The 27,201-nt window shown below is 36.6% G+C and overlaps 1 protein-coding gene across 1 annotated transcript in view; it reads right to left on the bottom strand.

Moving 5' to 3' along the window:
* LOC134668655 (uncharacterized) overlaps nt 1–27,201 on the bottom strand; it is a 282,363-nt gene that overhangs the window by 222,901 nt on the left and 32,261 nt on the right. The window contains exons 2-3 of the mRNA XM_063526097.1: nt 17,402–17,692; nt 15,741–16,725 (exon numbers count right to left, since the gene is read on the bottom strand). Of these exons, the coding sequence (XP_063382167.1) occupies nt 15,741–16,725; nt 17,402–17,517 (1,101 nt within the window). The 5' untranslated portion in view covers nt 17,518–17,692. The remainder of the gene's footprint in view (nt 1–15,740; nt 16,726–17,401; nt 17,693–27,201) is intronic.

The following is a 27,201-nucleotide window of genomic DNA, read 5'->3' as shown; positions in this document are numbered from 1 at the left end:
CGAAGTTCGTGATGAGAAAGCTAAAAGCGATGAACGCGTGGAAAATATATAAATCTACGTTAGCCCATTTTTTTATATTTTTTCACATCTATCAACACACGCAGTAAAAGAACGGGTGAAATATACGTTATGATATATAATATAAGGCAGATAATACGGCTCATTTGTTTTTAGTCTAAAAAACTTCCTTTCGTGGCCTTTTCTATTATTTCATTAATTATTTACGCTTTAAATCATATAACTATACAATTTTAATGATATAGTAGGCATTTGGTACCTATTGTTAAGGTGACTTAGCAAGTTTTAACGGTAAAATAGCGTTTAAATTGAAGTCACAATGAATGTTTTGAACTGAAATGTCATTAGTAGAACCTAGAAATGGGTCTATTGTTGTGGGACAAATTACAAATATACGATTTTCATTATCATTGAACGATGACTGTTACAACGCCAAAACAGCTATTGCAGTCGTATGGTTTGCCTAAAAGTAATAATCAGAATTGGCTAATGTATGACGGCCATGAACGAATTTTCCGAAGAAACACAAGTAAAAAGCAATTTAACGTAAACTTACCACTTTGATTTTGTAATCCTTGAAGTAAATCCGCATGTTGCGTCAACGCAACTGTTCGGCTCTTGAAGTTTATGATCTCACATAAATATCAAGATCGTGCGAATATCAGGACACTTTATTTGTTCTTTTCTTTATAGCAGTCAAATAATTATTTACGATTCGTTGGTATTGTTATTGAAATTAAGAGCAAAATCATGTTAACAGATATATAAATATAATTAAAATATAACATTGAACATCTTCAAAGATTTGTAACGGGCCAATTCGAGTCAAAAGTGACATTAGATTTCTTCAACCAAAAACGTCACTTTTGAGAGTGTCAGATCAGTATCGTATCTAAATCAGATCGCACAACTAAAACTCCAATTGGCCCGTAAGTCTGCATAGCAAATATTAATCAATTTTGTTCCATAAACATCTATATGTATTACTAATACAATCATAAATTTAATCACTAGAAGTGGACCATAATCAAAATCAACCGCCTAATATACGAGTATTAAGTTACGAGTACGTAATCAATGAAGTATATATTCCTTTTGTTTGATATTTACTTCTATATTACCTATGCCTAATATTATAATTACGTTCAAAGTTACCTAATAACATCAAACCTCAATAATAAGCCAGTCGGGCTAGATTAAGATCAAAACTACATTATTGCGAAACTGTGATTTAGGTTCTAAACCTAGATGGTAGGCCGCAAAACGGCCTTCAAGGATAGAATGTCGTCTAGGCAGCCTAAGACTCCTACGCTATGTAAATTCGACAAAGTCAATACATTAATGTCACAGGGACATCGTATATTATGACGGTGGATTATATAAACAAAGTGTTAATTGTGTATATTCATTTTACACCATTGGTTTTTACACTGTGTTTTCTTGTTCGATCATAACGTAACAACAACCTATGGATTATTTTATTAGCGTTAACGGACACGTGGTTAAATCAGATCTATATAGTAGATGTCAAGTCTTGCCAATAATTTTAATACTACGACGATTAAAGTTGTGATCATCAGCAAAAGTAATTCTTTGCGTTTTTTTTTACCATGAAGCCAAATAATCGCTTAGGCGTTACAGTCACCCAAAAAGTCGTTCAATACTGCTTGACATGTCTACAAATGCACCTGTTGATCCAAATACCAATTTACTGTAACTTCTTAGCCATTTACTTACAAGTCGAAATACTGGATAACATCTTTAACATTGTCGAAATTTCTATTTACAATACAATATCGTACGATCTCTGATTCCAGTTGGAATATTATGTCTCGATTGCTGACGGGACGGTGCAGAAGATAAAGCGAAATTCCTAACCATGCTCGATGGAGCGTTCCGTCTAGACTAGGTAAGGAAAAATGTGAAATTATTTCATAAAAAACATAGGTATTACTTCGCAGAAATGAAACTTTATGCTTTTAAAAGCTACCGTGGGAGTAACATTTATTCTTAATCCTGGAGGAGTTATTTTTTATTAAAAATAATGAATAGGTAATTCCTTTTAACGATGTCTAGCCGTCACGAACTTTTTGGATCGACTAAAGTTACCAAGTTTGATATTGTTAAACAGAAATGATGATTAACCTATAGAAATGCCAGATAATCGCTTCGCTGGCGAGTAAGTAGGACACTTTTTTCCCATGTTAATTTTCTACACGGAGCGTCGCATAGTTTTCTCTTGCGAAAAGTAGAGGCTGGAGCGACGTTTCATTAAAAAACCGGCCAAGTGCGAGTAGGGCTCGCCTTTCTAGGGTTCCGTGCATAAGTCCGACTCACGCTTGACTGCACATTTCTAATAGGTTTTCCTGTCATCTATAGGTAAAGAACTATTTTGAGTATTTTTTTCAAAATTTTAGACCCAGTGGTTTCGGAGATAAAGAGGGGGGGAATGGTCATTTCTTGGCTATTTTCTTAAATAACTTCGAACCTATGTATTTTAAAATTATAAAAAAAAATATGTCCATCTTTGGGTCACTAATTTACATATGTGTACCAAATTTCAACTTAATTGGTCCAGTAGTTTCAGAGAAAATAGGCTGTGACAGACGGACAGACAGACGCACGAGTGATCCTATAAGGGTTCCGTTTTTTCCTTTTGAGGTACGGAACCCTAAAAATAATTGCTATTCAAAGTGTCATGGTTATATGTACTTAGGTTTACTTTAGGTATCTACCCCGCAAATGGAATCACATTTCCAAATATTAATGAAGTAAATTCTGGTCATGGTCCGGGCCTTCATTAATTTCGTATGCAAATGCGGGTCTGATAAATTTAATTATGTACTAGACCTCTAGACTGGTTTTAGTAGGTCCCATCATGCGCTGAATAATAATATAATTAGGTCTGTTTTGGACGAGTCAAAATTACATACGTGTATATTTTTGTAACAAAAAATAAAATAAAAAATACGATACTCGTACTATTTATTCCTCAAGGAGATTATCTGAAAGGAGTGAGATTTTAATTACCAGCGGGGGCTGTCACGAAATCTGTAATACAACCGTCTCTTTTTCACTTCTTATGTTAGAAGGGAGTTTTTGAACTACAAAGTTTTTCTATTGTATTGCTCCCGTGCTTTCTCGAATGACACGTGTTTTACTAAACAGGATCGCATATCACTAGCGCTCATTAACATAAAAAACCTAAAAATCAGCTAAAAGTACAATGAGCAACAAATTGAAGACCTTAATTCATTACAATAAGGTCTAGGAATAGGCGGACAGGTCAGACAAGTCTCCATGGACGACGGTACTACATATTAGTATTATCTGATTACGTCCAGATCTATCCAATTTCCCAAGTCACTTAACCAGCATCATCGTGATAAACTATTTCGATAATGATATAGCTTTAGCATGGCTTTTTGTCATATTGAATCTCTCATAATCGCAACCCTTATTAGGTTTTATTCAATCCTGCGAAAGTTTGACATTTCGAATTGAGTTTTTGTATGTATAACCGACGACGGAACGGAGTTTAGGTTGAGAAGTTGTTTATCATACGTTTGTCTACAATTGCCAATATTTTTGAACTACAGATTGATTGTTACTTTGCCAATTTTTGTTAAGGATTTGATACATTGGCCAATACTTAAGCCGCCACTTAGGAAAAATTAAGCAGACGTAAAGTATACCTACCTACAAATTAAGTTCATTGCCCTTTAAGCAATTAAATCATTATGTATTAATTTATACATTATACTCTTTATAGTAAAGCAACCTTGACTTTGACATACGTAACCAATTCTATACAATCTATTAAAAAACCTATTATGAAGTCAGCGTGTGTACAGACTTTTTAAAAGGAAATCGCCTACACAAAATGGCGCATTAAAGGAAATTGACTCATCAATGTAAAAAAAAACTTTTAAACGGCTAAATGGTTACGATTATTAGCTCAGTATTTTTTCTATGTAGTTAATATGATATTTTAATACGTTTGTTAAAACTTTAAAGGGGGTTAAATGTGAGAGACTATCGTCACAAGAATTAGCTGTAGGTAGAAATTGGTCAGTCTATCGAGATATTTTATTACTATTATTTTATTTGATACACTAGAAGCTTTTGGAGCTGATGCGTGCTATCACGGTTCCTGAGATATACCAGACAGACAGACAGAATGACAGACACGGACAGTGGTGTCCTGTTATTATACCCTTTGGGTACGGAACCCTAGAAATGCAAATGCTAGAAGCGTAAATACTAGAAAACGCAATAACCGATAACATAGAAACACTTACTCGTAAAAGCCTATCAACTTCCGATTCTTAGCTATAAATATAAACAACAATTATGAGAGCAAAGGCCTGGCATAAAGGCTGGCTATATAAGGCTCGATCGGATACGAAACACGAGGTTACAGGGCTTATGATTATGTACAATACATATACATATACTGCCGTAACAATGTTCTCCTTTTCTAATTACTTTTAATGAAAAGTACACTTATAATTTCTTACCCACTGAATTAAAATGAAAACACGACTTTAGTGGGATTTTTTGTGGGCATTTCGATTCTAAAAGCGTGTAGCCAATTTTCAGAATATAATTTGTTTTAGCGAAACTCCCTTCTAGGCTTAGGATTACAACATTTGCAATGACGTAAAGACAAGTAACCTACAGTCCTATACTAATGCATTTTTTGAAAAAATAATACCAAGAGAAAGCCACCGTAATAACTTCAAAATATAAAAATTCACACAGTCACGCACTCTTTACAAATCTATCTTAATTACATAACCTTATACAATTTACAACACAACCATTTTGCGGGCTATATATTACATAAATCATATTAGTAACAATATCAATAACAATACCAACACAATAGATCGCGATGCGCGTAAGCAAGCGCGCGTCGTCAATGCAACTGCCAGCCGACGCCGGCGCAACCTTCTTTCACCGATCGATTTCTGCGATAATCTTATTTGGAACCCTGTTGATTCAAGGTTGGCTGATATATGCACGATGTGCAAGTACTTATTGAGAGTAACTTTGAAATTAATTCTGACGTAATGCATTTCACACGGCTACTTCCATGTTTTGGAAGTCATGCCAAGATTTGTCGTGATCAGAAAGTTACACAGCGTAGTGTGCCCTACCACAACAAGTGTGATGGAAAAAAGTAGTACTAGAGAATTGCTAAAGTTTTGATTACGGGAGTAAATGCGTCTTTAATAATTAATCACGTGACAATAAGTCAATACATACACGGTGTAACATGAGGAAACCGAATAATTTTAACCACGCATTTCTGAGGTCAAAAGAAGGAAAAAATTTAATATGAGTTTAGGTCAATTTTGCCAAAAAAAAAAACATTTTTTTGTTTAGTTTTTTCAATTTTTTGAATGTATGTGTACATAAAAAATAAATGTTATTGGTAAACTTGTCACTTAAAATTGATTTTTACTTTTTTTTCGTAAAACATACTTTTTGCAAAGTGTTTGTCACTTTTTGACATCTATCAATTAAGGATATTTAGACTACGTCTCATAGCAGCAACATCACCGTCAAAAAGGCCTTTTACACTATGTAACAATAAAAACTTGTTATTTTTTTAATTAATATTATCTCTGAAACTAGGCGAATTTCAAAAAAGTTTATAGGACATTTTTGTCTCTAAATATGACCAGGAATACGCTGTTAAAATTATTCGATTTCCTCATGTTACACGTGTATATTAATAGGTAAAAAAAACCTCAGTTAAATGGTAGACCCATGTAGTTTGATGTTTTCGTTATTATACTGATTAATTTGAGTATCGTTACTTTTGGTGCCATTTTTTAAGTTTGTGTAGGTTAAACATTTAAAGCACTTTTAACAAGAGAAGTACGTATGAGAGAGAAGTGAGAAGTACGGGTCGTTCTGTGCTAAAGTTTAATTAAGGTGTTAGGATAAAACATACATATTATATGTTCATCATCGCCATCTACTAATATGCAACGTTTTTAGTTACAAACTTGCTAATATTAGTGAAAAGCAATCTTGGAAAGATTATAACTTTACTTGAGCCTGAAGTTGGAACAAACTTTACATCTAGTCTGCGAAGTTTTGATCTTTCGAAAGAATCAAGGAGAAGTAATAACTAAAGCGATTTGCACAATAGACTGTTATGTCGTAGTCAGACATTTGTTAATTATGTGGTTTGAGAAGATAGTTATTACTGGACTAAGTTTTAAATCATATTGCATAATATATCATTCACTGCATTCACAAATCTGTTCGCAATTGAAACTAAGTGCAGTCAACTTTAATATAAGGTAACAAGTTGCTTTCCAAATAAATAAAATAAAATAAACACGGGGTAACACTAACATAGTTTATTGGTGATAGTCTTACCTTACCTTATAGTATTTTATAAGTAATTTATTTGTGGGAACTATCAAAAGAATCAAATGGAGCAATTTTTGACTTAAAAACGTGAGTGACATGTTTTAATATAATATATATATAGAACCATACAATCTATAAGTACCAACAAAAAATATAATTAGAACAGATGACTCTTATTTATTACACATAGGTATAGGTATTTAGAAGTACCATAGAAGTAATTAGATATATTGGGGTAATGGCCGATGTAAATGATTAACACAATGTAATCATGTAGTTAATAAAAAACCGGGCAAGTGCGAGTCGGACTCGCGCACGAAGGGTTCCGTACCATAATGAAAAAAAAAACGGAAAAAAATGCAAAAAAACGGTCACCCATCCAAGTAATGACCACGCCCGACATTGCTTAACTTTGGTCAAAAATCACGTTTGTTGTATGGGAGCCCTATTTAAATCTTTATTTTAATCTGTTTTTAGTATTTGTTGTTATAGTACATCATCTGTGAAAATTTCAACTGTCTAGCTATCACGGTTCGTGAGATACAGCCTGTTGACAGACAGACAGACGGACGGACGGACGGACAGCGAAGTCTTAGTAATAGGGTCCCGTTTTACCTTTTGGGTACGGAACCCTAAAAAGCACAGTAGGTGTAGTAAGAGTAAAAAAGTATGTTAAACAATGGCGTGTTTTTGCCCTCGTTCAATAACACAATTTAATTTTTAATAGCATTGCAAATCAATATTTTGTATGTGGGTTTGGTTGTACATCGAAATACTGTTATACAGATTTTAAAGCGGGGATATAATAATAATAACATAGTAAGTACTGTAGGGCTCTAATATGGTCGGTTTTTAGTGTTCCGTACCCAAAGTGTAAAACGGGACCCTATTACTAAGACTTCGCTGTCCGTCCGTCCGTCCGTCCGTCTGTCTGTCACCAGGCTGTATCTCACGAACCGTGATAGCTAGTCAGTTGAAATTTTCACAGATGATGTATTTCTGTTGCCGCTATAACAACAAATACTAAAAACAGAATAAAATAAAGATTTAAGTGGGGCTCCCATACAGCAAACGTGATTTTTGACCAAAGTTAAGCAACGTCGGGCGTGGTCAGTACTTGGATGGGTGACCGTTTTCTTTTTGCATTTTTTTCCGTTTTTTCTTGCTTTATGGTACGGAACCCTTCGTGCGCGAGTCCGACTCGCACTTGCCCGGTTTTTTTATCATCTGTCATCAGGCCTGTCACGTTCTCACAAGTTTGTATATGTAAGTTTGAAAGATGACGCATGACATGACAAGTGATAAAAATGCGACCATGATACCGCCGCTGTACTTCACAGTGCTGACAGAAATCGACATACGTAAAAGACAAAATGAATTATGTATATTAAGGCCCAGTTGCACCAATCACAGTTGACGGACTGATCAACATCAGTCAGCAGAGAACTATGAATGAAACTTTCGAACTTTTAATCAACGGTGACTGACGGTACGGTATGGTGCAACCGACCCTAAATCTAGCATAAATACCAGAAGTACTTACCATTTTTCGAGTATTACTACATTTACTACATTATCTATTAATAACACTGAAGTATGCGACATTGCGACATATCAGTAAAACCCATATTTAAAGAAATATGAATAAATGGGAGTTTTCAGATAAGTTTTCTCGAATGACTAATCAGATCCAGAATTAAAATAATTTAGGTACTTGCTTAAAAATGCGTAACAACTTCTCGCGAACTGCCTAATTCAGCGCATATATAAATCATTTTAATTACGGTCTATACTAAGCCTAATACTAAGTTAAAATATAATATATTGTCAATTTAATGAAGAATAAATAATAAGAGAAAACTATCGCATCTCTCAGAGGCACTGTCAAAACTAATCCTTTTTCTTCTAATAAATTATATCTATCCTCTCTCTATAACAACATCGCAAGTTCTGTGTCGCATCGCATCGCAAGTACATAAGGCATTTAAAGGCGGTTTTTCCAGTTAATGACAGGACAGTCAAACAGTATAAATAATTGATCATAGCTCCACGCGACATACTTCAAATAATCCGTATGTGTGAGCATTGATTAAAATGCTTCTTTAGACAGTTCTGCTGCCTTAATCGGTGGCGAGTAAAAGTATGGGATGATTGCAGCAAATGCGCATGCGATGGTTTAATAGCAATCCAATTAGTAACTATTTAGATAATCACATAAGCCGTTGGTGTACACATGTTAATCACTTAATCAGCAGCGTAGCTGACATCTTGATATTGAATTTCTTATTAGGTAAAAAATGGCAACTGTCGAAATTAAAATGAGCCATCGTCATCATCTTTCTTGGGTCATTAAAAATTAGCGTTGGCATTAGTATTTAAGAGCCAACAGGAGTGGTCATTTCTCCATACAAACGTACTCGACTGTTTCCTCAATGGGTTTTGATGCTAGAGCAATGATTTTTTCAACACAGATTAATATTGTCAATATTTGTGTCGGACCGTTTTGCTTTTTTTGATATTTTTGTTTTTTAAGCTAGAACCCTTATATGGCCAAAATAGCCTCATTGACTATGCCGCAAGGCGTAGTATTCAAAACTGATATCAATTAGCCAAAAAAGCAAAACGGTCCGATATAGATAATTTCATAATCACTTAGATTTCCAAATTTGGTTACGATTGGTTAAATTTTCGAGTACGAAACCTCGATTTTTGAGATTTTTACCCAGGATTTTTCGCCTTGTCCTTATCGCACTAGTTTTAGGATCCACTTCCGTTAGCGAGACGGGTATATTTACCCAAAATATTTAAAACTCAGCTCCTGTTTCGTCTTAAGAAAGCGACTGAAATCAGCCCTTCCAACTCAGAGGCGAATCTATGGCATATTAGGGTTAGTCCAGTTTCATCACGATGCCGATGTTTTCCTTCACCGAAAAGAAACTATATATCGTAGGTACATATTAGTTCCGAAAAACTCATTGGTAGCCGGGGACCCGACACTTCTGGATTAAAAGTTACACGCTCTTACGACTAGGCTAAGGCTCTCTATCGTACGAATATGGATGAGCCATACTCGTAGGGACGCAGATAACGAAATTCGATTTCCGTTTTTCGCGGTAGACCTTCAGATAACGAGTTATATTGAGCAGTTGACTCTGTAAGCAATTCGCGGTGAGCTTTATCGCTTTATTCATCAGATAAAAAGGATCGAGTTCGCGACGATCATGCCCAAATACGCAGACCAGCCGATTTGGAAACGAGGCCAGCGGCAAGTCAAATACCTACAATGCAACCGATTAATACAGTCCGCTACCAAAATAGTCGAACTTGACCGTACTTATCGATACCTCCGTACACCCGACCAAATACAAAAGGTAAGGTACCTGTAAGAAGCTTCAATAAGATACTGTGTTATTCAACTGGGCAGCACAGCAATTGCACCTCCACCAGAAACGTATTTAAGTAACCCAAATAAGTAACGCTTTTGAGGATTCAGGGTTGCCAGCAAAACCTTTAGCAGCTGGGAGGTCTTAAATTAAAAATAAACATGTAAAGGTCTGCTTAAGGAAAATATTTTTGTTTAATACAGTGTTCTCAATATGTTTACTGAAGGTTTCAGAATCAAGGTAGGCAGCATATGCTAATACTGACAATGGACGTAATAATACCCCGCTGGCGAAGACGAAGATACGGCGTTTTTGCAGTCATAGGGGTCAAGAACGCGGTTGTTTAAGTGTTACCGCATTAAAGATGGATGACTTGACAAGTGTCAGTAAATAAATGACCATGACTACCAGCCGTGCTAAAATTATAAACGCAAAAGTAAATTTGTCTGTCTGTTACCTCTACACACTTACCGAGTTAGATGAAAGTTGGTACGAAGACAGTTTGAGGCACGAGAAAAGACGTCATAAGGTAATTTTAATTAATCATCATCATCATTCTATGCAGACAAAGTTGCGGGCAGAAGCTAGGCAAAACAAACTTGTATTATAAAGATTGAATAGTAGATATAGAATAGTAGGTAATTATAATTATACCTATCATAAGCGCTTAATGGAAAATCTATGCAACGTACTTTTCTACTCAGGCAAGGAATTTAGAAATCAAGCGAAGTTATATAAAGAAGAATTTACGTGTTATAATACAATTTGCACAGCTTATTATCTGACTGATATCTAAATAATTAGCTAAATGCCACACGCGAAAATTTTAATTGAAATATTGTGCAATAGAAAAAACAATTCGCAAAGATTATTTGACGCAAAAATAAGATAATGCCAATAGTCAAATACCAATAGCTTCCATTATCAGTTTTTATATTTTACGTCTAGCCAATATTGTCTTTCTTAGGCTTAATATAGTAACAAAAGGTACATATCTATATCTGTGTAATAAAAAGAATAGATATTTTGGGAAGAGAAGCGACTTGCAATCTGGAGGTCGCGGGTTCAAACCCCGGCTCGTACCAATGAGTTTTTCGGAACTTATGTACGAAATATAATTTGATATTTACCAGTCGCTTTTCGTTGAAAGAAAACATCGTGAGGAAACCGGACTAATCCCAATAAGACCTAGTTTACCCTCTGGGTTGGAAGGTCAGATGGCAGTCGCTTTCGTAAAAACTAGTGCCTACGTCAAATCATGGGATTAGTTGTCAAGCGGACCCCAGGCTCTCATGAGCCATGGCGAAATGCCAGGATAACGCAAGGAATAAGGGAGAGATATTTTGGGAAGACTATTAAACTTTTAGAGAGGACCTTTTGGGTAGGCTCTCAATCCCAACCACACAGTTTGGAGATACTTTTTTGCTACTACAATTACTAAAGTAGAGCCAGGCGTGGCTCACTCCGCGAGTTCGTCGCTTTGCTACAGGCAGCTAAACGAACATCCGTTCCGCCCCAATTTTGGGGAAAGCCATAAGCCGCGCGTGGCGCTGTCGCCACCTAGCGGCCATATCTGTGCTGATCGTAACAGACGCGTTTTGTTAGAGAGTGACTCTTCTGTACCTAGTACTATTATTTATTCTGTGGTAGAGCGAAAATTGCATCCCAATATAGTTAACAGCCTTTTAAAAACATTTCCCATCACAACATTGCACAACTAACCAATTTAACATGCACAAGCACATCCTTCATCGGGACATGACAGCTACACAGTTGATCGATGTTGATTGATGCAAGTTTCGGACATGTACGGAAGCCATTACAATTTGGTACAGGTAGTGATTAACCAATTTGCTTGTTATGGACGTTGTTCGTTAATTAATTACTTGTGACATGTTCTAATGGAGCTATGTATACAAGACACACACTGATACAGTGAACTGTTCGTAAACCTTATTTAAACGAGATATAGTACATTATTGCAGAGGCCGGGAAAGGGCAATTCGTGGATGAGTTTCGATTTTGTCGGACGACGCGAAGCGGAGTCCGACAAAGAAGACGAATCCACGAATTGCTATTCCTGCCGAGGCATATATAGTGCTTTTCTCCAAACATGCGAGGAAATAAGCTAAAATAATTATTATTTAAGCATCAAGCATCACTTAAATCAAACCTTCACATCCAAAATGTCAAAAACAATTTCCCTCTTTAATTAATTTTTAAAAGTTAAAGGCACAAACTTATTCTGCCATTCAGTACCATTCAATATTCGTTCATTCAATATAATTGCGCAATATAGTTGGTCAAACCAACTTTTCAGTCAGTAAGAACCAGGAAAACTATACCCATCCTTTTCTTTTGGGTGCTAGTACTAGTGTAAGACAAAGATAGTATGATTCTCTTTGTCTATGTTTGAAATGAGAAAGTCCTTTGACAAACTATGTAAGCTTTATGAACACGGATGAGATTAAAAAAAAAAAAAATAATCTTTGATTTTATTAAGCAGTATTCGCACGATCATACACGTGAAATGATAGCTGATCGGGTCGTGTAGAAGCAGCTCGCGGCAATAATAATTAGCTGTTTGCGTTTTTTATTATTAAAAAGTAAAAAACACTACAGTTAATAAGTTAATAAGTTATTATGTAGTGTTTTTTTACTTCCCGTCCGCTAGAACAGGACAGCGATAGTTTGATGTTTTTTAGTTAGAGTTTGACATTAACGAAGAACTTCCCGTACTATTTTTGCTACAGTAAGGTGAACATTTCCGAGCATATTGGAGAAAAAGTTTATTATTAGTCAGTTTAATGTGCTTGTGAACTATTCACGCTCAGAAGCATTTGTAGTTTTTCGTTACTACTACTTTTTGCGAGGCAGAGGCAGTACAAAGATGGCGGGACAACATCGACGCATATTTCAGCGATTGGTGGGAGCATGTACCAAACCGTGATGAGTAGCGGACGAAAGGGGAGGCCTTGCCCAGCAGTGGGACAAAGAATACACTATAAAAAATATTTTTTGGAGTTTACCTGGTTGCATTTTGAAGAAACTCTGGGTCCACATGGCAACCCCATTTTATGAAATGGCACTATTTTTTACGACAGTGACAATCTTAGCTTACAACTTAGAGGAAATTCGATTTTCCATACAGACGAAGTGCGGACAGAAGCTAGGAATATACAATACCACTAATAGTTAGTAGCTCAAACTCCTTTGGAATCTAGTAAGATGCGCTTCGAACCAACCTGTAATTCCAAATCATTAAAAAAATCCTAAAATCTCATTTGTCGGAGGCAAGACTCGCGAAGGGTTTTAAAATCGTGCATGTTAAAGCACCCTTATTCATAAAGACCCATTTAAACCATAAATCATTCGGCATGACAAAACGAAATAGCTCGAAACAATGCTATGCCATGTAAGCATTGCCACCGTAAGTGGTATGAAATTGAAGCGCTCGATGTTTTACATACAATATCACGACATCTCCTTATCCGCGGAACTCTTGACCCTATTACATCCGATAAGTTGTACAACAAGTCTTACAAGACTTAGATACAGAGCTGTTTTGTCTAGCCTTCTAAGGTATCGTGTGCAAAAACGTGTACATGCGTAAATACAAAATGTACTTGTCCTTAACTTCTAACATTAAGTAGGAACATTAAGCCGGAAAATGCGTGCCTACAATTTGATATCTAATTTTACATCCTACAATGTCTGTGAAGGTTTTCAGGCAAAACAAACTACTATGTTGGATGTAGTTAACTGGTGAAGGTTAATTTCTAATACACCCTTGAATACAAGACAATGACAATGATGTAACGGTTAGATGATGTGTTCTTCATAGTTGGGTGACGGCCTGACGGGGCGTAGATTTTTCAGCATATGCATAGGCGGGACGACCTGGACACATTTCTCAGCAACTGGACAGATGCTGCACTTAATCGGGAGGATTGGAGGTCTAGGGGGGAGGCCTTTGCCCAGCAGTGGGACACATTATGAGCTTTAAATAAAAATGCTATCCTCAGAGGCTCAGACCCCTAAATTACACCCTACCCCCTAAATTAAAGCGACTGATCTACAAAATACCAAGGTATCTCCATAGCTGTGTACTCTTGACCTAGTTGCATTGCATCCAATAAGTTCTCTGTTCTAGTCTAATTGGATTGGTTGATATAGCACAAAGATTATCTAACATCTAACCCTCAAGAGTACTGCAAACATATTGATTTCAAAACAATCAAAAACGTTTGCAAGACGTTGCGAATGGCCGTGATGTGTGGCCGTTTATACGTCAATAGACATCTTTGTCAAATTAATGAATGGGCAAATTAAGAGGATGTTAAGCCAGAAAACTATGATTTTAAATCGATGCTGGGAAATTAGAAGGGAACAATAGATATGCCGCGCCGATACCGATTTTGGTTCTTGCAAATATACATAGTATTGTTTCCGTGTGTTCCGATATTTTGTGGCTTTTACTCGGGATTAAAACATGTAAGGATTCAATATTAACTACGATTTTGCATTACCTCCTTTACGTCCTATTTACTGGAATACGTCAAACGGCAGTGAAGTATGGAATATCCCATACAAAAAATAAAATTGCGAACGCTTTAACGGTGACAGACGGTTTGATGGTGGAGGGTCGGTACCCTTAGTCGAGAGTAAAGTAGAATAACATCTTTCACCCTCAAGATTTTACGGCAAAATTAAAGCAATAAGCCCCTGCTGCGTCTCCAATATCTTTATTAAAGCCAATAAGACTTTATTGGCAATAATAAATAGCTAATAAAGCGATATTTATTTACTGTGTAACAATCTTTAAAAGATATTGTTGTTGACAGCAATAAAATGCGTTCAATCAGAATAAAGAATTTTCAAACTCAGATTTTTTTAGATTAGTAATATATTTTTGAGAGTAATCATGGATTTCACAAGGGCATGGAAGCACAGAAATAGTACTAGAATTAATCTTATAGTGTTAGGAAATTAATGTTAATTGTTGGTATACAAAAATGAACTTTAAATCCTTTCTTTTTGTCTTGGCTTTAATTGTGCCATTACATTACACAATTTACGTTTAAATTCATTAAATTACGTTGCTATCATTTTTAGATTTTTTTTATGATATTTTAATTCCGACTGGTACTTTCTGGAGATAAAGCCCAATGACAGAGGACAAACAAATATCGGAATAAGTAAGATGAACGTATTAAAAATCCTTAACATTATCATCTCTCAAGGAATAATGTTTAGTAAGTCCTTTAATTCAACTACGCTGCGCCGATATTGCTACAACATTTACGATGTCTGGATATTATTTACCCTCGGTGGCCCCTGTACAAACGGCTGTGTATCATCAAAATAATATCAAGGGAAAAATGGATACATTAACATAAATACCATAGGGCTAACACAAACAAAATATAGCGAAACCCAGGTCACGTATTGAGGCTGTTTATGAAGTCAAACTGTGGTGCATAAAATATCCGCAATGTAGGTATGAACCTTATTTGCTTAAGTAGTTTCACCTTCCGCCCTATTTTTACGTTATTAATACTTCGGCTACTCAAATACAGTAGCGAAGGAAAAGGTTAATGTGCAAATTATAATAAGTAAATAAAATAAAATAAACGACAACTTTTCTCAATTATACCATCACGATATAAGCAAAATTCTGGATCGAAAGTCGTGTGCAGAGCCAAAACCCCTTTTGAATAAGCTAGCGCACAATACAATGGAGTATCAGCAACGAACTCTATGATGCAGTATCGCTGCAAAAAGTCACGTGTACAAGCTCTTAAACGCAATTGACAAATACCTAAGCTTAACTTTAAACACAAATGGATCATGTTTTTTGGCATTTTAGTTTGTCATTTCAATGTTGTATCTGTTGGTAAACCTTAAATAAATAAGAATATTGGGAGCTCAGGATTATTTACTTACCGATTCACCGCCAGAGTCGATCCCGTTTTCAACTAAGATGTCTTCAAATAAAACGTCGGCTTCACAAGGGGAACAAAGATTACTGAGCAATTCACTGAACCGTTCAACTTTACGAACACACACAGCCCCCAACAAACCCCCCACTTCCACATCCTTAACCATTGGCACTACTACACTATCTTCTAGTTTCATAATAACGTCTAACTTCTTAATCGCAGGTTCTTTCATAATAGGAATGTTACTTTTGTGACTATTATTGAGCACATTGGTTAAATTATTATCCAAATAATTATCGTTATTATTCAGCGGTTTCTTCTGAACTTTCTCCTCTTCGACGACACATCTATTAAATAAATCTTCAAATTTTTCCTTTTCCAAACTAGGAGAAATGGTTTTATCAAGTAAAACTTCATTCAAAATTTCCTCTCCGCTGACATGTAAGTCAGTTGTTACGTTTTCTTTACTTTCTACATCACTATCTTTAGATTCAATGTCTTCAATTTCAAATTGAGTTTTTTCTAACTTCAAACCACTGTTTTCGTCAACATTAATTTCTTTAGGACTACTGACTAATAAATTAAGTTTGTCTTTTTCTAAAATATTTTTACTGGAATGTTTAGGTTTCGATCTAATAGCACCAATTTCCTTATCAGAAAGGCATGTGTCAGGAATGGCTTTCTGATTCTCCTTCTGATTACTAGTCCTTTTGTTGGGAGTGGACTTAGTTTTATCTCTATCTATTATTTTCGAGCTCTTGGGCGATTTTTTATTATCTTCTAGAAGAGATTGAACGGAAGAACTTCTCGTGGATTTTCTAGGAGAGGACGAGGAATCAGCATGGTTGGCGGCGGCAGCTCTTAAGCGTGAAGTACGTGTAGTTCTAATAGGCACTGAAGTAGAAATGGAGTTGAGGTTTAATTCTGAAGAGGATTTAAGATTAGCAGCCGGTTCCTCCAAAGGCGTCCGTTCCGCTCTTCTCGGGCGCCTGAAAACAAAGTAATATCGAATGTTAAGTTCATTTAGAAAATAGCTTTGTTATTAACTAAAATAAATTATCACTTCTATTGAGAAAATTCTGATCAGATGAGATGAGGTCAGATGGCAGTCGCTTTCGTAAAACTAGTGCCTACGTCAAATCATGGGATTAGTTGTCAAGCGAACCCCAGGCTCTCATGAGCCGTGGCGAAATGCCGGGATAACGCTAGGAAGAAGAGATTGAGAAAATTCTGAGCAGGGATTCTCAGAATAGACATAAAATTGTGCTGTGGTTGTGTGTGTACTGTGAATGAAACGAGAAACGACAAATAAAATCTTGTCCATTCATAATTGTGAAATGTATGTCTGTGCAAATCAGTAACGGGATGAAATAATAGGAGGTTATGGATATGGATGTGTCATGTGTCCGGCAAAGGCAGATAGTCCAAGTCATATAGAAGTGGACAATGGTCAATGTTCTGTCTACCAACTTCCTAGTCAGATATTCGGCAGATAGCGACTCATGAACATGACTGACAGAAGTGACCAGAAAAAGTGGTCTTTCATATTCATCATCATCGTTATCAGCCTGGATCAAATATACAGCAGGACAAAGTCCTTTATCATGTTACGCCACTAAGGCTTTGACTCATCAACAAGTGCAAGAAGGTCGATATTGAACTCACCTTTGCGTGACATTTTCCGAGAAAAGCGTCGCAGTTCTCGCCGTCAGCTGCTTCCTCCTCTCTTCTTTATACTTCTGTATCCTGGCCGCTCGGGCCTCGTCCTGAGGCTGACTCATGACGCTCGTGCTGTGACGTCACGTGCGCCAACAACCCAGTTTCCTGGCTCGGTCTTTCGATTTAACATGGATCGCGTCTATCATGGCGACATGAAGCGCGTAGGGCGGAATAGTTGGCAGTGATGAATACAGGCTAAGGCTGGAGGTAGGTGAAGAAGGCGCGCGTGGTGATGACCTGGAAAAGACAAAATAAACTTTACATAAAAGTACACAAGTCGTGTTAAGGGTATATATGGGGCTATCCATAAATTACGTCATCGATTTATGACGATTTTTGACCCCCCCCCCCCCACCTAAAATCATTCAAAAATCATGCTTCGAATGACGTAGGAGAAAACGGTCCTACGTCATGCTACCATCAATACCATCATCCGATGTCCAGACCCCCCCCCCCCCCTAGTTTGAAATGACGTAATTTATGAATAGCCCCTATGCTATACGGATAGTGTGGCTACGAAGTAATACGAATTCGATACAACAGCATTGTTCTGTTTATGCAGTTTGATAATTGATATTTCGTCTGATATAAAAACTGACCTGGCAGGGCCACCTCTTTTGTAAAAATACATGATATTAGGTTCAGTGCCACAGACACTTTTTAGGCATACATTAATCTATGTATCGATATTATAAGTGCAGCTTTGTTGAACACAATGCAATATCAATCCTATCTTTAATTGCTTGATATTGGGAAACGATCAATCGAAGTTAAATAAAGCCGGTACGTATAGGAAGTGGATATTCATTACAAACAAGTTACATAAGTTTCCTTTGATTTATTACATTTTCTCTTTCTGCTTAGCATTACTAAGTTTCCGCGAGTTTGCTGGCTGCAGCGTCGCATTCTATAGAAATCTTGCCGTTTCCAACAAAGTTGGTGTGTGACCATATGTGAGAATGTGACACGGTATGCAGCGTACGGGTCATCAGAGACCAAGACCTAAGAATTATGCGTACCTACGGAAATCGAACTTACGGGTATACCAGTTATAGCCGAGCCAGGCATGCAATTTCCAAACCAGTGGTCGAAAGATCGAAGTTCTAAGATAGTTATTACTATCTTGGCTCGGAATTTTAAGTTTGTCTTACTCTTATCATTTGACATTTACCACAAGCTTTTTGCAAAAAGAGATTTTTGTGAGGTAATCCTCTTGTATTTGAGTTGAATAGGATTAAGCAATACTCTTACATAAAATCTAGTGTATCGTATCAGTCAACACTCGGGATTACCCAGAACCTGACCCAGGTTGACTGAGCTCCTATAGAATGCAATCGGGAAATGGCTAAATGATTCCCACTAGAATCATCGCCGTCAGAATCGAAACGAAACGAATGACATTTGTATATCTCTCATGTCAAGACTATTTCGGACAGGCTTTAGACCAGCGGTCGACAACCTTTTAGCAGCCAAGGGCCAAATAGTAGTTAACGAAGTTGACGCGGGCCGCACTTTGGTAATATTTGTGACTTTAGCAGACATTGTAGGTTGTCAATATTACATACAAAATAGCCAGGGAGGCTCGCGGGCCGCTTGTTGCCGACCACTGCTTTAGACGATTCAGTGTCGACAAATGTGGTGAGTAGCAAAGCGGCCCCTTTCCCACGGCCTGGCAAACAAGGGGGCCCCGCAAAGCTTAGGAATACACAATGAAATAAAAGGGCCTCGCAGATGAGACTTCGTCCACGACTAGATTAGTACACGCTACACCGATGACAAACTTCGGACACGGTAAGCGTTTGTAATATCACACACACAGTTCACGTGAGTTTAGAGGTCGAAGGTAAGCTCGCAGAGCGCGAACAATGAATGTTTAATTTATTGACACACGTATAGCGGGACGTTACGATAAGTGAGACATCAAAGCCTTTGTTCCATTGTAATGTTGCCGGTAACCGTAACGAGATTATTAGATGCTTTGAGAAGAAAGGGTGATTACGATGTCTGTTGTCTTACGAGGGTTCGAGAAATTGGTATTACACTATATCCAGAAAGTGCGATATTACGAAGCAATAACTATTGCATGTGTTGCTCCTATTTTTAACCTGGGTTTTAAAAAAATTTATTCATCATAAGGCTCTATGGCTCTAACCATGGGAATGGTGGACGATACATACACAATACACACTAGGTAAAAGCGACTAGCGATTTCCGTAAATTCCAAGTTAATTTTATCAGAGATTCAACCAGTCCGTAGAATCTTATAACATAAACGGTAGAAATTTAATTTTTACTGTTCTACTGAAGAAGACATAAAATTGTCAAGTCAAAACGCTTCAATATTGAAAGTGACAGATGTTCCCGAAAGCTCGCCATTTTCATATAAATGCAAAAGACTTTAGAAGTCTGGAGTTAATCAGCGTACTTTACTACCATCCTTGATTTCAAGCAGTCAGCGCCCAACGAAGTAGATTTTTTGAAATGAACCATATTTTCTAGAGGTAGATAATCTAGAATAATCTAGATCATACGGTTTTGTATACTTTTGGGAGATTAGGTGTTAATCCAGTCGCTTACAGAGGATAGGCGGGTTCAACGCTAAAGCGAAGTGCTATGTGTCTAGCCAATGTGCCTATCGTTCGCTCCGTAGCGAGACATTATTATCTGTCGCACTAATATGGAAGATAGAGAAAGATTACCGCTACGGCGCAAACGATTGGGATCTTGGCTTGGCCCTCTGGTCTTTATAGACAATGAATATAGACTATCGATGGTCAGTCACATCGGTTTTGGTCGATCGTTTACGTTATGCATTAGATAGTAATAACAGTCCTTATGCTGTTCACTGCCTCTGGTGATGACTGCACTCAGAGCATAGATAACGTCTATTAGTTAGTATCCACATTATGAAAAGCATTAATGATTCGCGCTTATCTAACGGTCTCATAAAATACTTGACGCTGTCATAACATTCAGTTGCATCATACCACACTTTATACCATAACTTAATTGAATTTAATTTATACTACGAAAGACTGTTATTTATTCATTTTGTAGACACCTGAGTTTTTCATTTGTGTATTTGCAGCATAATTTGTAAATGTCTATTCTGAACTGGAGCCGCTGGAGCGGTCATACACGAGTGATTTATTTCAGTGCCCGGTATAAAAAAAAAACTTAATAATTAATCAACAAGAAAAACATAACCGAAATATGCTTTGGACTTGGTTATTTTTTCCTTCGTATATGACATTTCTTTCGATTTGTAATTTATTTAGTAATGTGTCTACTTGAAATAACACAAATTAAAACATTTTCATAGAAAGTAATTTATTTGCTCTTAGAGGAAAAAAACATAGTTACAATAGACAAAAGTTACATATGGTCAGGCGTGGCTCACTCCGCGATTTCGTCGGTTTGCAACAGGTAGCTACAAGTACATCCGTTCCACACCAACAATTTATTTGGTGGCTAGCTATAAGCCGCGCGTAGCGCTGTCGCCACCTAGCGGCCATATCTGTCCTGATCGTAACAGACGCGTTTTGTTAGAGAGTGAGTCTTCTAAGTACCTAGTACTATTATTTATTCTGTAATATGGTGAACTAAAGATATACTGCATCTAAAGGGTGATCTGAGACTTTGAGCTAGATCAGAGGCCACATTAGTTATTCACTGCACCAGCTGCTACCTGCTACCGTATAATAAACTTACTCTTATACATACGAAGCTTAGACAGCAATTTGAATAATTAATTGACTATTACAAGAAACTTGTTTCCAGACAATCCGAATACAAATGAGGGTAAAATATTAATGTCACATCTATTATGCATTTAAGTTGACGTTTGACACTTTAATGTTAGTTGTTATATCAATGCCAGTCGTACATAATGGAATGGAATAAATGAAATTTCATTGGAAATTTATATGATGGCTCCTCTACACGATGGGCCAGCGCAGCGCCGACCACTCCAAAGGACGCAGCCATGCGGTAGAATGAGATAGCAATATCACTTGCTCCCTCTAATGCATAAATGCGTCCCTTGAAGTGGCCGGCGCTGGCCCATCGTGACGAGGAGCCATGAAAGGGGCTGTCATCTGACCTTCCAATCAAGAAAGAAAACTAAAGTCTGGCCAGCGAAATGTGATAGGTACCTACTGAAAATAACTGCAAAATCAAAAGAATGTAGAAATGGTATTTTTAAAGCAATTCTGATGCTTTTGCATCTTGATCCATAACGGAACCAAGATTTCATAAAGTTAGTTTATAATTTTACCTTACAACATACATTTACAAACATTACATCTAGTGCCAAATCGCTGATAAACTATATTAGTACATTACGATAAAAGGGCGAAAACTAGGAAATTCGCACACACGACGGAATGGAGGGTTTTAAATCGACACGAGTTGCGAATTATCTTTTCGAATGTGTGTATTGAACAATGTTTTACAGTACATAACTACATATGGCCCTTTAAATTTATGACATCTTAGGCACGTATTGTCCTTAATCCCACCCTAGGCGGTAAAGTAGCACGATATGTACTGTAAACTATATTTGGTTTACAATTTGAAACAAATGTACTTTACGTCAAACTAATTATGTATGCTTCATAATAATCCTAATGGATCGTAGTCAGGGTTCCATTTAGGTCAGATGAGGTTCCATTTAGGAAAGATCTAATCTACCGACATACATCCTTATTCCACTTATTACGTAAACAGCCTCGACGCAAAGTACTTATCTAAACTACATTATATCAGTCGTCAGCACAACGTAAAACGTCTTACATGGTCTTTATACAAATTAAATTATACACAATGTCAATACCAATTACAGTTTGCTATGCAAACAGAAATATTTCTTAAGGCAGGCGGGGGCGGATCAAGTTATATGGCTAAGTAGAACCTTAACATACTTTATTTAGATTCGAAATTACCTTGTACCTTGCTTGTAAAAGAAGCGTTAAGGATCTGTTTAAGTAAGGTATGAATCGTCATTAAAATATATGAGATATTTGAAAAAGTGCTTTATTTTGGCGAGAAGTAATGAAATACGTGATGCGCTCGAATGTTGTTACGGTCTTTATTGGATCTTTGGAATCCTAGACGGGTACGAAAGCGTCAGAATGAATTGTACAATATAACGAGTGTATCTACTGTAAGAAAAAAAAATCTAGTGAGAAGTAAATTTCCCTCTAACATCTGTTGGTGCAGACTAGAGAATCACAGAGATAAGGGTTATCGATTCGTATTTCTCTTTAAAGAGAAAATACTCAGAGACGTCCTTTAGTATTAAAGGAGACGATGTCTTTGTTTAAGAAAAGAAATTTAAGCAATTGGCAATTGTGAACACTTGGACCGCACGACAAAAGGAATCACAAAGTTTGTACCAGAAGAGATGAGACGAAAATTGCAATAATGCTCTGGAGCCCTTAAGGATTTTGTAACAGCTTTTGTTCCTTACCGTAAGTCAGACAGAAGACCCAGTTGTATATTTAGTTATTTACCCTGTATCCGTTTGGTTATATTTTGGATATTTGCGTGGATATGTCGCAAACATGTCGTGGAGTACATGAAGCAATATATGACACCCACAACCCACATATAGAGTTATTTTCTAGCAACGGGATACTTCCCGCCATAAAGGGCAGGCAATTCCCCAACGTGACACAGGAAAGCGTAGGTTTAGTCTAGTCAGAAAGTCAGTGAGTCAAGAAATTAGCTTTCTCATTTTGCCGCGTGGCGTAACTCGTTAGTAAAATTGCATTTCGCAGAAAACAAGATCAGACGATTCTCAGTAATTGAAGTTGCAACAAAAAGGAAATTGGATTGGCTTGACTCCTTTCCTATTTCACAGTGTTATTGTTTTCTATATTAGCTAGTTATTAAGTTGGCTACAAAGTTATATAACGGAGTTATGAGAGAGCGCAATCTTTCTCTCAGATCACAATCGGAAGCGAAGAACTTCCTTTTGAATCGACATGATTTTGACAAGGTAAGTCAAGTACCGCCCTTTAAAACCGGCATAGAATGGAAAGAAGTGCCTGGAGTTCCAATTTTATTAAAGGTAAAACATCTTGCGTGCTCTCGCACTCTGATTCACGTGATTACGTCGAGTTTGCGTCAAGCAACACGATTAACCAGCCAGAGAAATCTAGTTCCTAATAGCATGTATTAAGGTCGTCGAACATCCCATTTTGCGGATACCAACCACGCACGGATCCGCATAGCTAACGCACTGCAAAAACGTTGCGATTAATAGCGCAGAAAATAAAAGTGGTCCACGGTATCGATGTACGAGTATAATTCAGTTGGGACGTTGACACGGTAATTTCTTCTTTATTTCTTTTTCCCACGTTACTTAAGATTTGTCAGTCTAACATTTTTGTACCTGGGTAAGTAAGCTATCTTTAAATAAGTTTAATATATGCAGTAAGAGGACCATCTACTTCGGAGGTTCGGAGGTGCCCTGCCAAAACAATAGCAAACGTGATTTGTTGAATAAAATACCATCCGAGACACACTTTGCAACTCCAAAAAAAACTCACAATGCGTACTTGACATCAGACTAATAGAATTGAAAGTTAATCTTAAACGTATTGGAAATTGAATATCGACACGCCAAGACCACGACATACCCATGTAAGAAGATCTGAATTTATCGCAATAAATTCCAAGTCCCTTTGAAATCGTGGTGATAATCAAATCAGCATTCGATTCGCACCGCCGCTTTCACGATATTCACATTGAGCTAACATGAATTCATCTCGCAGACCGCGTAAACTATTCAATATTTGCGAAGTATAGATATATCAAGTGTTAATATGCAGAATATAAATGTCGATATGATTCGAACTGTTTGCTTTATATAAGCAAGGAACTTTCCGTTTGAGATAAACGATATGTCCCGTGATCGATAGTTTTATTAAAGTCAGGTGGGTCAGGATTTGATGGATACTGATTGATAGTAAATTAGTTGTGATTGTATATGTGCGGTGCTATTTAGTTTGGACGAGACATTATTTGACAAACAAAATATCATGTACTATTTGGTTTTGGAATTTAGGCTTCGATGCATATTTAAATATAATTTGATAGAAGACAAAAGTTCTAGCCCATAAGTATTGGATATTAAATTCTTGGGAGCTTTTAAAATAACACTATAATCAAAAACAACATGGTATCGTATCGTAAGCATGGTATTCTGTACTTCCCTAGTTGATCTGTTCAAAATACGAGAAGAATGACATTTCGGTGTACCGTACCCCTGCTGGAGTTGACGTAAGGGGTCATCCATTAATTACATCACACGTTTAGGGGGAGGGAGGGGGTCAAGAAAATGTGACATATTGTGACATGGGGGAGGGGGGAGACACAAACTTTGTGACGTCACTTTAACTTCAACACTAACCGAAAATTTATTTAAATTATTTTATTCGCTGTACATTTAAATAACAAGTTTTTAAAACGATAATCGTTTTTATTCATTTAATTTTCTTTCCTAAGCAGTTTTGGGTTATAAAATTACTATAATTTATATCGTCAAAAATATTTTGATAAAATATTAATAATACTTAGGTACTTAATTCGATTTGGCGATTTCGTAGAAAAATGTGACGTCACACTAGGGGCGAGGGGTTTGCCAAATGTGACCAAGTGTCACAAGGAGGGGGGGAGGGGTCAAAAAACCTAGAAATTCGTGTGACGTAATTAATGGATGACCCCTAAGCCGATAATTTATTAATGAGGCAACTTTGTTGCAAGGATGTAGCAAATGCTTAAGGTTATCGCGATCACCATTATGTGTCGTTGGTTCAGTACCCTCTCTGTCAGAGACAAGTAAATGGTAAAGACCACTACAAAACGTAACTTCATAAGTTACTGACTACGAAGCAGGAGGTCCCAGGTTCGAATCCTGGTAAGGGCATTTCTTTGTGTTTTCATCACAAATATTTGTTCCTGAGTTATGGATGTTTTCTAAGTATATAAGTATTATATATATGTGTAATATGTGTATATTATGTATATCGTCGTCTAGTACCCACAACACAAGCCTTATTGAACTTACTGTGTAAAATTGTCCTATAATATTTAATATTTATTAATATATCTGTTGCTATAGGAGTATAGGTAGTCACGCTCCGTGGTTGTTGAGCCATTTAGGGTTCTAGCTAAATTCAACATTCCATAGCGTAAGTATTGAACAACCAATTTAGCTACGACTCTAAATGGCTCAACAATTACGGAGCGTGACTGAACATGCAGCCAAATTAGAGGTTTTTGCGATTTTGTGCCACATTTCATTTCCATTCCACATTTCATAACACATTTATAAAAAAAACGTTACTAGTAGTTCTAATATCCCAGATACCTGCGGCATAAGTAAAAACAGTGCAAAACAAAATGTATCTAAGACTTAGATAAGTGGCTAACAGTTGCGTCATCTCCTCATCTCCAATATAGTGACATGTTGTCAGTGTTTATCTTTTCCATGTCGCTGCCTCTATCACGACGAGAAAGTGGTATGTTCGAAATAGCACACGTAACTCGCGATAATGCCCCCGTCAATATTTGCTATGACGCGAACGACCCGGCAATGGACTTTCCTCTCGCTATCTACAGTTTACATGTAAATAATAAATATAATATGTATAACATGTCAACATAATTAAATGGATTCACTTGTCTGCCCAGCTTGATCTTATTATCTTTTTTCTTTGTTGATTTTGAACCGAGCGGAACTGAGGATTTTGAGTCTGTATAATAGTACGTCTTGGTTTTTTAGCCATTATAATGTGTAGCTGTAATTTTTCTGCTATTTTTCTTTTAATTGTTAACTTTCTTTATTTTATTTCTTAGGTAAGGTTATTTATAAAAGTAAAATAAATCAGAAGTATCAAATAACTTTATCGACCAATATATAAACAACAAAGCTGTCATTATGCCATTTTGATTTGAGTCATAAGGGCTCTTTCCATCACTATTTAAAAATGGTAGTCAAAGGTCAACAAACGCTTGACTTTTTCACTTGTTGACTTAACCATGCCTTATTAAAGCTTATTATGATGGTGCTGACATCATCACGCCAAGTATGTTATTGTGAAGTTTATTTCCTAGTAATTGCAAAACCCTGTATATGCTAAACTGAACAATACAAAGTAAACGATCTGTGAGTGACACATAGATAAAGGCGTGACACAAGGTCGTAATGACAATGGAATATATTTTTTTTTTTAACTATTATTATAGTTGTAGGTCCTCGCTTTCAATACGGGCGGCCTATAACTTTTATTACTTAGTTTCATTAGTTTTTATGAATGTATTATTATGCAGTTTATTTAGGTATATAAAATATTATATATAATTATATGTGTATATATATTGGGCACTTTATTTACGTATATAACATATTATATATGTTTATGTGTTATTAAATTTTTTAAGTGTGTTTATTATTTTACTTATAAATTTTTCGAACGATGTTTTTGTTACTTCTTTTTCTATTATTTTAGATATATCATACGGGTCTATTTGATGTAGTTCACAGAGAAACTCGTGGTCACAGCGGAAGTATGAATATTTGGGACAGTGTTTGAGGAGATGGTCGATAGTTTGTGGTGTTGTGTCATCGCATGGGCAGGTATCAGTGTCGGTGATGTGGAAGCGTGCTAGATAGGCTTTGTGATATCCATGACCGGTAAGTATTTGAGTGAGTTCGAAGGTGAGTGACATATGCTTGC

This window comes from Cydia fagiglandana, chromosome 11, assembly GCF_963556715.1.
Source record: "Cydia fagiglandana chromosome 11, ilCydFagi1.1, whole genome shotgun sequence".
Lineage (NCBI taxonomy): Eukaryota > Metazoa > Arthropoda > Insecta > Lepidoptera > Tortricidae > Cydia > Cydia fagiglandana.
The sequence above is the reverse complement of the archived record's forward strand: the minus strand, read 5'-3'. Positions and strand labels throughout refer to the sequence as shown.